This window comes from Octodon degus, unplaced genomic scaffold (genome assembly GCF_000260255.1).
Source record: "Octodon degus isolate 3935 unplaced genomic scaffold, OctDeg1.0 scaffold00035, whole genome shotgun sequence".
In the NCBI taxonomy this organism is placed as follows: Eukaryota; Metazoa; Chordata; class Mammalia; order Rodentia; family Octodontidae; genus Octodon; species Octodon degus.
In genome coordinates, this window is record NW_004524611.1 from 14868749 (window position 1) to 14885684 (window position 16936).

Below are 16936 nucleotides of genomic sequence, written 5' to 3' on the forward strand. Positions count from 1 at the left end.
GTGGCCAGCTCAGCCCACCAGGGGGCGGGGCTGGCTGGCATGTGGTGCTGGGGGATTGAACCGCGGTCCCCGATGCTTTAGCTAAGCTTGTTCTAAGTAGGTGCTTTAGACCACTGAGCCATCTCTCCAGCCCCGAAAGACATTATATTCTGTATTCTCTTCTATGAGGCTTAATATTTTGCTTTGCCTTAACTCTTTACCTATAATTTGTGTGTATATATGGCATGAGGTAGAGAATATATTTAAACCTATATTGATTAACCAACTATCAAAGGACTGTATACTAGAAAGTTCCCCTTTCCTCACTGATTTATAATGTCAACTTTGAAAGTATTTGCCATATTTGCAACCCCTTTCTCCCTGTTTTTGTTTTTGGTTTTAATTGACCATATGCTCTTGGATATATGTATATAGAAAATCTGGAATCAGCTTTCCACGTTTTATAAAAATCCCATTAAGATTCTGATTAGAACTACAATGATCTTTCATTGTATTTCCAATTAGATCACCTTTGAAATAACTGACTTTTTAAAAGAGTATTTCCTATTTTGGGACAGGATCTCACTATGTAGTGTATGCTGGGCTCAAGTTTGCTTAGGTAGCCCAGGCTGGCCTCAAACTCATGGCAATCCTGAGTCAGCTACCCAAGTGCTAGGATTACATGTATGTGTCACTGTGTTCAGCTAACCTTTTTAATAGCAGTGAGCATTTTTATACTTGGATACCATATTCTTCCCATTTAAATCTTAATATCCTTCCATATAAATGTTTTATGTTTCTACAGAAATAGTTCTGATACAGTGTTATATTTATTTTTAGGTATATTTTTTCTGGTTTATGTTGCTATCTCTAGTCCAAATATTATATTTTTTGTTTTTTTGTTGATGGAGAGATACATAATTATTTTTGTAAACTGATTATCTAGCAACCTTGTTAAATAACTGAGGCTCACTTAGAAAATGCTAGTTTTATTTCTTGTGTTAAAAATACTTATATTTTACTTGTTTTCTCTTGGCTTCTATGATAAGGTTTCCAGTTAAATAAAATTAGTAGTAAATAGGCACTGTTGTTCTTGTGCCTAGTTGTAAGGAAAATGTTTTTAACATCAATGGGTCTGATGACTGAATTAAAAATGTTTGATAAATACCTTTTACCAGGATAATGTTCTCACTATTTCTAGTTTGCTCATAGTATTTTTCATAGAATGAAATTATTTTCTTATAACTATTAAGGTGACACTTTTTTCTTTAATCTGCTTTAATGATATAAATTAATATTAATAAATTTTGTTAATGTTAAACCAAAAGAGCATTCTTGTGATATACTGAAGTTGGTGAATTCAACTTGCCTTTTTAAGGTCTCCCGAACACCTATTCGTAAATAAGACTGACTTTTTTTTTTTCCTGTTCTTGTCTAGTTTTGGCATTGTGGTTATATAAGCCTCATAAAATGAGTTAGGAAATGTTATCCCTTTCTATTTTCTAAAGGAGTTTGCAAAAGATTAGAACTATCTGTTCCATGAGTGATTGATAGAACTCTCCCAGGGAACTGTCTGAACCTTGTGAGAATGTTTCTGTAATAGTTATAGACTAATTTTTCTACTTCTTCCTTAGTCAGGGTTGGAGATTATAGTATTCTACAAATTGAACTGTTTTGTCTAAATTAAAAAATTTTAGAACGAACTGCTTATAATATTGCCTTATTATCTTTTAAATCTCTGCTGCAGTTGTAATGTTATCTTTACTTTTACCCCAACATTATCTTTTTTGTTGTTCTTGAAAAGTGGGTTGTCATTACATAAATCTCAAAGAACCAACTTTTAGTGTGTGTATCTCTTGTACCTTCATTCATCTTTGTTATGTTCTTATATCTATTAATATATAATGTAATATTATTTCCTTATTCCTGTTTAAACTAATGTAAGTAGTTGAATTATTTTCTAAGAGAATTTTCTGTCTGAGGACACTTAGTTTAAACACCTAGACTACCAATCCAAGTCACCTAAATCAGTACCCTACCCCTTAACCCCTCAACCTTCTAGAGCAAGACTTTTCTTGGGAGATAAAGGAGAAAATTCTGGAGACTCAGCATTTTCCTAGACAGTGTATTATTTCACTCAAGGGACTGTTTAAATCATTGTTGGACTAGACCATGATTAAACTGAAATGACAATTAGGTTATTCCCCTCCCCAGTAACTGACTGGGCTTGAGAAATAGAAAATCAATCAATCAAATTTCTGTGGCTGTTAAATTCAATGACTTTGCTATAATAATTAAATATGATTATAACCTTTCAAACTATCCAGTCAGGGATACCAGTTACTTACTGGCTTCTAAAAGTATTCCTGGGAATAACTGGGATTTTCTTTCATCTTATTAACAGCAACACCTCACACATAAAGGGAACCTGCCTCACTCAGCTTATTGTTGGAAATGATGAGATCTCCACCTGAGGAAAAGATGCCCAGGCATCAGTGGGCTGGGTAGTGGGGAAGGTGGGAAGGGCGGTTGGTTCAGGATCGTGCCAGTTTGTACAAAAGCCTGCAGGTGGGTGAGGAAGCTGGATGGCCTCAGGGGCTACCAGGACTTCCAGCTGGTGTGTGAGGATGACAGGTATGCTGCTGTCCATCAGGCAGGAAACATCTCAAGGGCACAGAGAAGGTGGCTGGACCTTGTATTGAGAACCACAGGAATACATGGAGGTGCACCTGCACTGTCTTGGTTACTTTTCTCTCACTGCTGAGACAAAATATCCAACACCCAAATTAAAGAGGGAAAGGTTTATTTAGTTCACAATATGTGGTGGTTTCAGCCCACACTTAGCCAGCTCTAAGGCAGAGTGGTACATGTCAGAAGGCAACAGTTCATGGCAGTGGAAAACAGCAAAAGCAACAAAAGCAAAAAATGAAGGAGCAGCAGAGAGCAAAACCCTTTCCCTTCCTTATATTGTATGCAAACTACCTACTCTAAGGTAGGTGTAGCACTCACACCAATAATCCCAGCACTGGACCATGAACTAATCACAAACTCCAGAAGTCCACTCCATGACTGCATGAAGTTTAGGGACATGTAGACACAAACCACAACAGATGCCCTGGCAGATTTATGCTTCCCTTTACATTACTGCACACTGCATATGTGGTCTTGCAGGGACCCTGAAGATTAGAGGAATTTCTTGCTGTCTGAAGACATCCAGTTTTTGTTTTGCTTTGCTTTTGGAGGATTCAAGGGAGGAAGTAATCTATACAAATTCTGGGGCAGGGCTGGGGTTGGGGCTCAGTGCTAAGATTGCTGCCAGCTTAGCATTACAAGACCCTGGGGCTTTGATGCTCAGCACAACAAAAGCAACACAAAACAAAAAATTCTGGGCAAATGAGACATTTTTCACTAACAATATATAAGTCCTTTTTGCAGGAGGACTTTAAGAACCTTGGGATGAGCTTGAAGAATCTTGCCAAAACAAGAAAAAGAAATTTATCAGATGCTGTGAGAAGGGGAACCTCTGATCTGTGCAGCTGGCTCTAAAACACCTATGCTTAGTGGGCCTTGCCCTACACAGGCAACAGCCCATAGCCTACAGTTCAGTCAGAGGAAAACTGGCCAGCGAAGGTCTAACCTTTCCTTATTCTCTGCCCTGTGCATCCATCCTTCTACAAGTGTGACAGCACCTCCTCTACTAAAATAATTAACAAGAACATTATTCATTTAATGTTGTTGAAGCAATTTGGGAGGAAGGAGGACATGTTGACATGTAGATCAAAAGATAAAGAAATTAGCAAGTATGTAGGATGGGCAAGTCTAAAGAGCTAATGTGTTATATACATGAGGACTGAATTAATAAAATCTTATTGTACTGTATCAGGGAATTGTGCTAAAGAAGACTTTAGCTACTCTTGCCACAAAAGTAATTACTGTGATGATGGGTATGTTTGGTAGCTTTTTTATAATAACCATTTTATTATCTGAATGTATCCAATAATATGTTATATACTTTAAGTAGCATAAAATTTATTTTTCAAAATATAGCAATTAGCAGAGGTTTGATATATATCAATTAATAGTGTTAATTTTTTTTTTTTTTTTTTTTGTGGAACTGGGGATTGAACTCAGGCCCTTGCGCTTGCCAGGGAAGCGCTTATTCCACTGAGCCATCTTCCTGGCCCCATATTTTATCTTTTAAGTAGCTTTTTAAAAATAGGCCAATGGTGGCATGCTGTGCCAGCTCCCCCTCCCAGGCATGCTGAGATAGGGATTAAGACTTAGGTGTGGTGGCACTCGTCTGTAATTCTAGCACTTGGGAGGCTGAAAACAGGAGAATCACTACGAGTCCAGTATCTATGTAGTGAGACCCTGTAGACCTGGTACTAAATACATTTAAATAAATAAATAAATAAATAAATAATAAAAATAGGCCAATGGGAAGCCTAGATGTTTCACGCATTTCAAATTTGATGTATTCAGAAGTAAACCCATTATCTCACCCAGACTGTGGAATAATCTATAATATAACTGGCTTATCCCTTTCCCCAAGTCAATGATTAAAAAGCAAAAGCAAAGGTAAGGAGAAGACATTAAAATAGATTAAAGATATATAGATACAAACACATAATATTCATATATCAGCAAATGCAGTGTGAACCTGATTGGAACCCATGTGTTAGGGATGGTGGCAGTTATAAGAGACATCCTGAGATAATCAGGGAGATTTGATTTTAGGTGAAATACTAGATAGTCTAGCCTACCTGCCTGCCTTTGTTTGTTTGTTTTCTCCCCCTCGGTGGTACTGGGGATTGAACTCAAGGCCTTGTGCCTGCAAGGCAAGCACTCTATTACTGAGCTACATCCCAAGCCCCAGATAGTCTAGTCTTGAATTACTGCTCTTTTCTTATGCTGAGATTTGCTATTAGGTAGTACTGCTGAGCTATCTTACTGCAGTCCTAACTTTGGAGACACACAGGTTTAAGGTCATAGTGCCACGATGTGATCAACCGACTTTCCAACTCTTGGCAAAGGATGAAGAGCAGGGGAGCAGGGGGTAAAGGTGTATAGGTGTCCACTGTACTAAACTTTCTACTTCCATGTAGTTTTTTTTTTTTTAACATTTATTTATTTATTTGTGTGTGTGTGTGTGTGTGTGTGTGGCCAGTTCAGCCCACCTGGGGGCGGGGCTGGCTGGCATGTGGTGCTGGGGGATTGAACCGCGGTCCCTGTGCTTTGCTAAGCTTGTTCCAAGTAGGTGCTTTAGACCACTGAGCCATCTCACCAGCCCTCCATGTAGATTTTGAAGGTTTCCTAAACAAAAGAAAAATGAGTGATCACATCGGGCCCCTGTCAGGGAGAGAAACCCTTAGCCAGAGGGCCTCTCCAAACCTGTGGAACAGGTCAGAGGACAGATAAGATCAAGTGCCACCAAAAGTCAGGGGATAGCTTTGTTTATCCAGTAAGGGTGGAGAAACAGATGCTGAGGAAAGGGCTATTCGAGATCATCAGAGACCAGGTAACGGTCTCCCTGGGACCTAACCAAGTCAAGGACAGTGGGGCCCCATAAAGCTATGTACTGTCAATTTAAAAAAGGGTACTGGTTCAGGAGTTAAATGTTAAGTGTCCACCCGCAGCCACTGCTACACTCTTCTTTCTGGCACCCCCAACCACCTCTCCATCTTGTAATCACCTGTCTACGGCAGTCAGGGAAGCCCAATCACTTATGCCAGGAATCTAGCCTTTCTCAGATGTCAGTCTGAGCTGTCCATGCTTAGTGCTTGCATCCCAAGCCCAGTGTCTTGCTTCCCCTATCCTGCCCCTTTCCACAGTCTCTGTGTCTTCTATAACCTGGGAAGTTGCAAGAAAATAAAATTCCTAAGACTGCACCAATGGGAGTTCTTATAAGGGCTTTAAAAAACTCTTGCTCCCAGGGCTGGCAAAATAGCTCAGTGGATTAAAGCACCTGCAAGCAGGTACAGGTACCTGGGCCTGCTGTGCCGGCCCTGCCTCCGGGATGCGCTGAGATGGTGACTGAGACTGGGCATGGTGGCATGTACCTATAATCCCAGCTCTTGGGAGGCTGTAAACAGGCAAATCACTGTGAGTTCAATCTAGTAATGAGACCTTGAACACACTGTAGCCCCTTCCCTAAAAATACAAAAAAAAAAAAAAAAACCCTCTTGCTCCCTTTTCTCATGAGCCTAGTATTCTACTGCTTCCTATTTCTCCCCATCATGGAAGAGGTAGGAATGAGGTTCACAGTGCAAACACAATTTCTGCTTTTCTACAGTTCACCAGATCTCTACAAAAGCACTGGGAAGGAGCTTCCGTCACCTGCTTTGGCCCAGTGTTCTTTGTGGGCAATGTTCACATTCACAGGTGACCAGGGCTGTAACTTGCTGTTTGTGGCCCATTTGCCTGACAGTTCAGTCAATTCCTGGAATGATCCATAAGAAAATATTTTCTTACATGGTGTTCAAGCTTATCCTTGTGACTTCTGCCTGATGCTCTGTGTTTTGGTCTGTGGATCAAATGAAATTCCACTTCTCCCCACCAGCCTCCCATAAAGCACCAGATTAAGCCAGGCATAGTGGTGATGCACATCTATAATCTCAACACTAAGCAAGGCTGAAGCAGGAAAACTTTAAGTTCAAGCATACACTGCCAGCCAAAATAGTGAAACTCTGTCACACCATAAAAATTTTTTTAAAAGGATAGATTATATAGCCCAGTGTGAAGACCTTTGGCTCAATCCTTAATAAAAAAATAAAAAAAAAAAGCAAGCACCAAACTTTCTCATCTGCCTGTTCCTTATGGGTGTCTTCATGGTCACAAACTAAATGACTTCTTGGAGGTAGTTTGTGGGTCCCTAAAGACAGGGGCCAAACAACCTCAGTCTACTGTAGGAAGCACAACCAACTGAAGCATTTTTCCCTGAAATGCACCACATCTTTTTGTATTCTGAATACGGTTCCCTTTCCAGAGGGCCATTCAATGAGGACACATTGGAAAAAAGTCTCATTGTAAAGCACTAGATTGGTGGGGCATAGGGCCACTGTAGCCCAGAAGTCTTCATCAGGCTAAGCGTCTTCTGTTAGTGGCATTTATCTAATGTGAATAAAAACAAAGACTGAGAGTATGGAGGTGGCTCAGGGTGAAGATAAAGACTTACCTCCCCCTGGAAGCTCTTCAGCAGTGGCGCTACCTGCTTGCGCAAATCCTGGAGCAGGACAGCCAGTCGACAAACAGCCAATGGAGGAAGAAAGAGAAGGAAAACACTAGTTAGGGCTTCCTAAGAATTGCTTGAGGTTCCGTGCTAATTATCACTGCATAAAACCACCCTGGTTCCTTCTGAGCTTTCCTCCTAAAACAATCAACAGTAATGACTCCAGAATTTATACTGAGTTATGTAAGAGTACTAGATTTTATTTCTGCTAAGTCCTGGCTGGAATGTGCTAAGGACCAGTTTTTGCTGTTGATCCAAGTGAGATCACTGACTTAGAATAAAATGCAATGTAGGTTTGATACAAATCCATCTGCGATGGATTTGGGCTATTTATGCACAGTTAGAGGGAGATCTAGCTTGTTCTGAATTCATGTCCGGTGTAGTTAGTTACTAGAAATTTTATCTCAAACCCCCAGACTATAACCATTTTGTAACATGGAGACATCCAATAGGTATGTCCTTATGTTTTTCAAAGTATTTTATTTATAATGAAGTGATTGGGAATGTACTTGAAGAAGGCAACTTCATTACTGACACTTTCAAAGTAGAAGCCAATTTTTCTGAGCATAACGCATGTGTGGGATCTGAGTCAATAGGTCTAGGACTAAGACCAGGCAATAACAACTGCTTAAACCCCAGAGTCACTTTGATGTACATGCCCAGCAGAGACTGATTAGCTGTGAAAAAAATAAACACATCAATCAATGATAGGGGGAGACAATAAAAGTATTATTCCCAAAAAACAAACACAATGCTACAAGAAAACATAAAAGGAAAGATAAATCTGAATCAAGGCACAGTCTCACACGATAGGCAGGAGGCCCCTTAGCTTTTGGGGTCATGAAGTTTTCTGAGAATCCAAGGAAAGCTACTCTCTTGCCCTCAGAGACAGAACTAAAAATTAATCCACTGGGGCCTCCTAAGGCCTACTTAGAGAGTTTGATCATGGAGACTTGTTCTAGCTTATGTTGTGCCACACAGGGCCACCAAGCATATGTGGATATTTATATCTATCTGTAACTTGACTAGAATGGTATTAAGTTGAATTTTGTTATACCAGCCATATCTCAACTGCTTAATGGCCCTATGAGGCAGGTAGATCTTCAATATCTGAACCCACTGGACAAGGCTATCTCATGAGCTTCTGTCAAACATAACTACAACATGTAATTTTGTGCCACAACCTGGTAAAAACATTTCATCAAAGAAGTACAGTACGGGTTGGTGTGTAGTTCAGTGGTACACTAGTATACTCAAGTATGCCTAGCATACTCAAGACTCTGGGTTGCATCCCCAGCAAAACACCATGCGCACACACACATACACACACACGCACATCTATATCACTTTCCTTTTCCATTTTCTAAAGAATGCATTCTCAGGCTGGGGAGATGGCTCAGTAGGATAAACGCTTGACTGGCAAACGCAAGGATCTGAGTTCAATCCCCAGTTCCGCCAAAAAAAAAAAAAAGAATGCATTCTTTTCTTACTATTATTTCCTTATCTTACTACTATTTCCCTGGAGAAACCAACAATTTGCTCTTTCCACTGGATGATTTTCTGTATTTCTACACCAAATTTAAGAGGGGGGGCTGGTAATATGATTCATTACCAGTTTAAAATACACAAGATAAATTTATCCATGTTGCAATACTTAGAACCTGTGAATAAATTGGTAACATGGTAGAAAGAATGGGCTTTATGGATATGACTAAGTTAAGAACTACGAATCTTAAGTAGTTGATCTGGGATCATCCAGTTAGGCACTATGTCATCACAGTGTTCTCACAAGGAGGAAGCAGGGCCACAGTGAGGAATAAGACCTGAGAATGGAAGCCAAGGTGGGAATGAAGTTGGGACATTGGTCAGAGAATGTGGACCCCCAGCAGAAGCTAGAAAGGACAGAGACAGATGCCCCTAGAGTTTCTAAAAGTACAACTGTACTGGCACCTTTATGTTAGCCTAGTGGATTTCACTTTGGGTGCCTAACTTCCAACATAGTCCCATGATGGAGTTCAATCATTTGAAGCCATTAGGACAGTGGCAAATTGCAACAGCTGCAATAAGAAAGTGAAACTCCTTTGTTAAGCCCACTGTACTCTAGAAAGACAGGCCTAAACCTAACACTGAAAAGGAAATGAGGGTAAAGAGGGTATGAAGGACAAAGAATGATGGAAAGAAGATCTTGCCCAACCCTGATCTTAGAGTCTGTGGGAAAGCTTATGTTTTAATCAGAAGGCATAAGCCCCACTTGGTCACTATAAGCAATCATGCAGGAAGTATAAACACAGATAGCTGTACTACACGTGCTTTGAGTATTCTCTGCCCTAGAAAAAGGCAGTCAAAGCCAAAGGGAACTGTGACATGGGGGAAGCCCAGGACCTTGCTTTGCTGTATTGATAGCAGGTGGCCTCTGATGACCCTTAGCTGCTGAGAGAGGAACCCAGGGCTCCTGGAAGTGGAAGCAGGGAGGACTCACTGTCTCTGGACATGCTTCTGGCTATTTCACTTTGAATTCTATGATCGGGCCATGGTGACAGCAATGCATCCTCCTTCTATCCAGTCTAAAGCTACAAAAGGGCCAGGAAGGCTGTCATGGCAGGCGCGCTGAAGAAGACCACTAGCCTCATGGGGTTGGCCATGTGCGAGATGCCGCACGAGAGGCTAAGAATATTGTACACAAAGATTCTTGATGTTCTTGATCAAATTCCTAAAAGTGCTGCATATAGAAAATACACAGAACAAATTACAAATGAGAGGCTGGCTATAGTGAAAGCGGAACCAGATGTTAAAAAATTAGAAGACCGACTTCAGCTTGGCCAAGTAGAAGAGGTGATTCTTCAGGCTGAAAGTGAACTAAGTCTGGCAAGGAAAATGATGCAGTGGAAACCATGGGAGCCGCTAGTGGAGGAGCCTCCTGCCAACCAGTGGAAGTGGCCAATATAATTGTCATTTACTGCCTTTGATGGTTGATGGGAATGTGATAGAATTAAATGTTGTTATATCAAAAAAAAAAAAAAAAAAAAAAAGGGCCAGGAATAGGCTTATCTGCCACATTCAACACAGGGCTGGGCACTACTTTCCTGAGGACACCTGGACACAAGAGGGTCTCTAACTCAAGAAGATTGGAAGCTGGTTCTATTCCATACCCCATGTGCCTTTGTCAGCCCTTTCTAGCTCAGCCCACCCCATAGTAATCACAATATCACACTGTATCATGAGGGAGTCTATTGATATGGCCAGGGCTTAGTGTAAGACAACTTGTGATCTGTGAACTGAAGGTTTGGAGAGCAAAAAGACCAGCCCAAACCTTCATGCTGGACCCCTTTCCCAGAGTGCCAGTGAGCCTGGGCTGTACTTCACAGAGCACTTTTCTATCTTCTCCATGCCTACAGTGGGGCCTGGTACACAGGGTCACTCGAGCATGAAATCAATGAATGAGCAAGTAGATGAAAAAAACAAACAAACAAAAAACCACCTTCAGGGGCCAGGGAGATAGCTCAGTAGAGTAAGCGCTTGCCTGGCAAGTGCAAGGGCCTGAGATCAATCCCTGGTTCCGGAAAAAAAAGACTGAAAACAAAAAACCCCTTCAAAGAGAGTTGAGAATCAGTAGGTGGGGAAGATCAGCCCACCTGCAGAAAAACCCTTGGAGCTAGGCTCCTGGTTCCAAATTAGCTCTGTCCACAAAAACACCACCAGCCACACATGTGCACTTCTAGTAAGTATAAGCACAAACAGAACTATTAACTATAGGGCCAGCCAAATAGCTCAGCGGATTAAAGCACCTGCAAGCAGGCACAGGGGCCAGGGGTTCGATTCCCAGCCTGCCTTGCCAGCTCTGGCCTGGCCCTGCCCCCGGGGTGTGCTGAGATGGTGACTGGGACTGGATACTCCTGTAATCTCAGCACTTGGGAGGCTGTAAACAGGAGAATCACTAGGAGTCCGATCTAGTAGTGAGACCCTGAACACCTTGTACACTCTTTCCTAAAATACAGGAAAAGAAAAAAGCATAACTATAAAGACACAAACAGAAGCATATACATATTTCAATTTAATTTCATCCCCATATATCCCAAACGCTATCTTTTAACAGTAATTATTAAGGTATTTTACATTTTTTTCCTATTAAGTCTTTGCAATCTGCTATGTGTTTTATTTTACACATATGTACATCCCTTGTTTTGACTGACTACAGGTCAAGTGTTCTATAGCCACACATGGCTATCCTGGGTAGTTCATAGCAAAGAGATGCACTTGCAAATCACAGCTCTCCTGGGACAGAGCAGCAGAGGTGGTGACTCACTGCCCTGCCATGAGTAACTTGAGAGGAAAAAATGGGCACTGAGAGAGGTGTAAGAGAACAGAAAGAATAAAGGGCTAGGCAAAGGGGAGTTTGTGGAGCAGGGGGTGCCTGTATTCAATACTGGTCATGGAGGTGAGGACAGGATAAGAGCTGGATTTAGACCCTGAGGAGCTCCTGGCAGCTGAGAGGTTTTAAGTAGGGTGAAGGGTAGGAACCAGCTGTAGCAAGTGTGTGGAAGGTTTTGAGAAATTGAAACCAGAAAAGGAGAGACAGAAGGTAGATAAGATCCAGGAGTGCCAAATGAGTGCTGCTACATGCTCGGCACAGATCCATTTCTTTCCAGGACACCCACCCTGTACCACATGAGACTAGTCCATTGTACTGGTAAGGACAACTGAGGGTCAGGAAGAAAAAAAAAAAAAAAACTTGTCTAAGGCAACACAGGAAGTTAGGGTTTGAACCCAGCTCTCTTTCCAACCCTGTGCTACAGCCAGTTGAATATTCAGACAGCAATGTGGTGGCATGAGAACAGAGACATATATTACTCAAGGGGCTCAAAAAGGGTCCAAATTCAGAGGGGAAATAGACAAACTAGATGGAGTCTTGGAATAAGAAAAGCAGGGTACTGAGGATTTGAGACCACAAATTTGCCAAAGAAGGACAGAGAGCTTGATGGAAATGTTCAGGTCAAGGCCAGATGGGTGGCCAACAATGCCTCCTACCAGGCTCCTTCCAACTCTGCTGACCTGGCACAGGGCCAGCATCAAATAGTACGAACTGAGAAGCACCAGCTCTGAGGTGACAGAATTATTTCTATATACTATGTTAGAATTTCAGGAAGGCTAAAGAGCTGCGCTTCTCATGTCCTTAAAGCAAGCAAACTCCTTTCAACCAACTGGCTGTCACCGATTTGAGCATCTGAACATGTCACAACGGACCTACTGAAGCAAGCTTTTGGTATTAAAGTGGGATGTGTACACACACACACACACACACACACACACACACAAAGATTGTTGAGGAGAAAGAAACCACTATATATTCACACATCATACACAAACTGACACATATGTGCTTCAAGTCGCCAGCTAAAAGTCACTTATTCTAATTTTACTTTTGGCACTTCAAGAAATTTCTTATCCAATTCTGCTGTCTGCAAATATTATCTGGGTTTGTACTAAACTACAGAAAGAGATCCAAAGATGCTCAATTCTGACCCGTGGGACTCTCTGTAATTGGTAAGCAAAGGAATGACATAATTTATTATTTTTGTGTAGTGGAGTGCCCTTGGTTGTCTAGCTGCCCAGAAAGCAGAATGCTGCTGCTTCTGGTTGTCCTGTCCATCCACATGCCCTTCACTACAGTCACCAGCAGGCAGGCTGATGAAAACCACCAGGGAACAGGTGATAATTAGGTAACTAACACATCTGAAATCTTAACAATACTTTAGGGTTACATCCTTAATTCAGTTATAGTTTTTCACTGATAGCAATTTTCTTCACTCCTGTACCTTCCGTTAAGCAAAAAGCAACAAACATCTTAATACACAGTGATGTTCATGAGATTAATATCAGATGTCTGTTGGCAAAAGCTAAAATAGCTCATTTCAACTTCTCCCTTGAGTACACAGCAAATAATACAGTAATGTTTATCCTATGTGAAAAGGATTTCCACTATTCTTAAAACCTCTGATTCACTATACACAATTTAGATCAGAAAACCCAACAGCAAAATGCTATCAAGGCATTTTATAGGTAATGAGAATTGGTAAAGAAAATTATTCTGATTTAAAAGGTGAAGGACAAAAACCACACAGTTGCCATGTAATGCTCAGCAGCACCTGTAGGGCACAGAAGGAGACATGCACACGCACTCTCTGGAAGCGCAGGCTATGGATTTCAGCTTTCTATCCACTGTGTGATCTCTGATAGGCTCTGTCTCCCCTCTGGAACCTTCAGCTCCTGTGGCAGACAAGGCAAGGCAGAATGTCGAGACGTGAGTCCCAAAGTCACGTGCCAGACAAAGAGCTGATAACTACCACAGCTGATAGCACTGAGTTGTGCTGTCTCCCAGGGATAGCGACTCTAGGATTGTTTGTATTTGGAGAGACAAGGACTTCAGGGGATTAGCACAACACGGCATGTAAACAAGAGAGAGCTGCAAGACATAAACACATCTTTGGCATCATAAAGGAACCTACTTTACAAAGGTGAGATAATCTGGACTTTTTCTAGAGTTGCACTGAGATGCCTGAGGTGCACCTCTGCAGGACAGCTCTGCTGTGTACAAGATGTGTTGTGCTCTTGGCAATTTGACCTCGCTGATGGCAGTAACTCTCTTTTCCCTCCCTGGACTCAGTTCGCACCTTCTTTGTGTTTGAGTGGTACAGGTTTGGGTGGGTGTCTCAGTTACTTTTCTCTCATTGCTGGGACAAAATATTCAACACCCAAAATTAAGGAAGGAAAGGTTTATTTAGCTCACTAGTTTATTTAGTGGAGGTTTCAGTCCATACTCAGCTGGCTCCAAGACAGAGAGCAACTGTTCATGGTAGCGGCAAAGAGCAAAAAGCAAAGACAAACGGGAGGAACAGTTGCAGCCGTGGTAGAGTCAAGTCTCTCTCCTCATCTACCCCAGGCTGGGTACAGCACTCACACTCATAATCCCAGTAATATTCAGACCCATAATCCAAATTTGGATCATGAATTAATCACAAATTCTAGAACCATGCCCCAATGACTGCATGAGGCTCTGAGGGGACAAACACATACAAACCATAACAGTGGGGTTCATCCTAGCAAAAGTATAAGGCTGATTTGCATTAAAAACCAAGGAGGTGGCTGAATAGTTCGGCAGTCTAAGCATGGCCTGGCAAGCACAAGGCCCTGGGCTCAAACCCCCAAATGGCACGCTGTGCTGGTCCCAGAACCCCAAATGTGGTGGTACATGCCTATAATCCCAGTGTGGGGAAGGATGAAACAGAAGGATCACTACAAGTCTAAGCAGCATAGCAAGATCCTGTACCAAAAGAATGAATGAATGATTAAAAAGAATTTTAGAGCTTCCGGCTACCCTGCGCTGGTGGGAACTACTGGTCCCAGCCCAGGCGCAGCATAGGTGAGACCCTCTTCCACCCCCTTGGGATGCCCCCGACCACTCTGCAGCACATCCCCCACCCTGCCCGCTGAGTAGGAATTTCTGCCATGTTAAGGGAACCCCCAGACACAGTCCTAGCCCAGGCCTGGTGAGTGTGTTGGAGAGCTTATGGCTACCCTGAACCGGCGGGACCTACTGGCTCCAGCCCAGGTACAGCATGGGTGAGACACTCTTCCAAACCCTTGGGAAGCCCCCCACCATTCCGCAGTACCTCCCCTACCCTGCCCGCCGAGTAGGAATTTCTGCTGTGTTCCGAGAACCCCCGGATCCAGTCCTAGTACAGGCCTGGTGAGTGTGTGGGAGAGCTGCCTCTCCCCCCTACTCCAACTTGTCCCCTCCAGACTCAGCTCAGGCCTGGCATACAGGCTTGGGGTGAAACCCTGCAGCTGCAATCTCTGCAGAAAGTGTAGGAGACAGAACCAGCCAGCTAGTCCAGGAGCAGAACATCTTGTCAGAGGGCACAACAGGTTCACCCCCAAGGGCAGCAGCAGGAAGAAGCTGAGCACAGCAGCCAGATCCAAGCCAGGCACAGCTGGAAAAATTCAAACTTTGTAGATCTACACCTGAATTTCAGTAGGTGCTAAGGTTATAACTGCAACAAAGATCTACAACAAAGGTCAGAAGACAGTGCTACACAAAATGACAATGAGAACGAGCAAAATGCAATCTCAGAACCCAAGCCCACCCATAACAAGTGCAGAGAACACTAACACAGAACAAATTGGGAATCACACAGCTGAAGGCACTGAATCAACGGCTTCTGAAATAAAGAAACAGCTGCAGAAAGGTATAGAGGAACTCAGATTGGAAATGAAAAAAGAAATCCCTGAATTAATAACATCTGCAGTAAAGAATAAATGCAGAAACATATGGAGGAAACCTTATGTTCACCCAGAACAAGTGCAGAGGACACTAGCTCAGCTCAAATGTATGAATAGTGTCGATAGTAAATAAGCAACAGCAGAAAGTCATAGAGGAACTCAGAGCAGAATTCTCTACTAGCTCAGCTAAAATGTACAAATTAATAGCATCGATAGTAAATAAGCAACAGCAGAAAGTTATAGAGGAACTCAAGAGCGGAATTTTCTGAAATAAAAAAAAGAATTCTCAGAACTCATAGCCTCAGAAGTAAAGAATCAACTACAGAAACATAGGGAGGAAACATAATCTGAAAAAAAACACTGCAGTAAAACGATTTATAACTGCTCCTAAAGAAGACATTGATAAAAAAAAAGAGAGAGAGAGATTAGAAAAATGATGGATTCCTTGAATGAGTAATACAGGAAAGAATTAGATCGCATAAAACAGAGACAAAGCGATATAGAGAAAACTAAAATCTCAATCACAAGCTTGCGAAACCGTTTAAGTGAAAGTGAAGTCAGAGTTTCAGATCTTGAAGATGCTGGTGCAGCTAGTGAAAAGGTAAGAAAGAATCTCTTATAAACAAATAGGATGCAGGAAAGAATAATCCATCACCTGCAAGATGATGCAAAGATGAACAATGTGAGACTAATAGGCATCAGTGAGAAAGAAGGAGTCAATACAAATGACATTAAAAATATATGGGCAGAATTAATAGCAGAAAACTTCCCAAATACGAGGAAATAATCTGACATTCAGGTAACTGAAGCATACAGAACGCCAAGGAATCTCAACCCAATGAAAAACACACCGAGACATATAATAGTCAAGATCCCAGAAATTCAGCACAAGAATAATTTACTGAAAGCTGCTAGAGAAAAGAAGCAGATCACATTCAAAGGAAAACCCATCAGAATTACGGCCGACTTCTCTTCACAAACCATGACGGCAAGAAGAGTATGAAGCAGAGTACTTCAAGTCCTCTACGAAAACAAATTCCAGCCCAGACTACTATACTCTGCAAAACTTTGTTTCAAGTTTGATGGAGAAGTGAAATACTTTCATGACAAACAACAGCTAAAGAATTTCATGATGACAAAGCCAACCCTACACAGGCTACTGAAAGATGTTCTACAGAGGGACCAAAATGATCAGAACTCCACGAATGAGATCAGAAGAAACCAACTAAATAGGGCAAGCATTTAAACACAGGAGAAAAATGAGTAAGCAACAACAGGTAAATAAGATGTCAATCATAAGTCAATACATCTCAATTCTAACCATCAATGTAAATGGACTCAATTCACCAATTAAGAGAAACAGACTGGTAGAGTGGATTAGGAAACAAAATCCAACAATATGCTGTATACAAGAAACACATTTAACTCATAAAGACATTCATAGGCTGAAAG

At 41.8% G+C, this 16936-nt stretch overlaps 1 protein-coding gene and 1 pseudogene across 11 annotated transcripts in view; one reads left to right on the top strand and one right to left on the bottom strand.

Annotated features, from left to right (window-relative positions):
* Positions 1-16936, bottom strand: part of Cux1 (cut like homeobox 1) — a 394563-nt gene that overhangs the window by 185089 nt on the left and 192538 nt on the right. For all 11 annotated transcript variants that reach the window (XM_004630467.3, XM_004630466.3, XM_023714408.1 and 8 more), the window contains exon 3: positions 7154-7201. In XM_004630467.3, coding sequence (XP_004630524.1) covers positions 7154-7201 — 48 coding nt within the window. The remainder of the gene's footprint in view (positions 1-7153; positions 7202-16936) is intronic.
* On the top strand, positions 9803-10215 carry LOC101581505 (annotated as a pseudogene).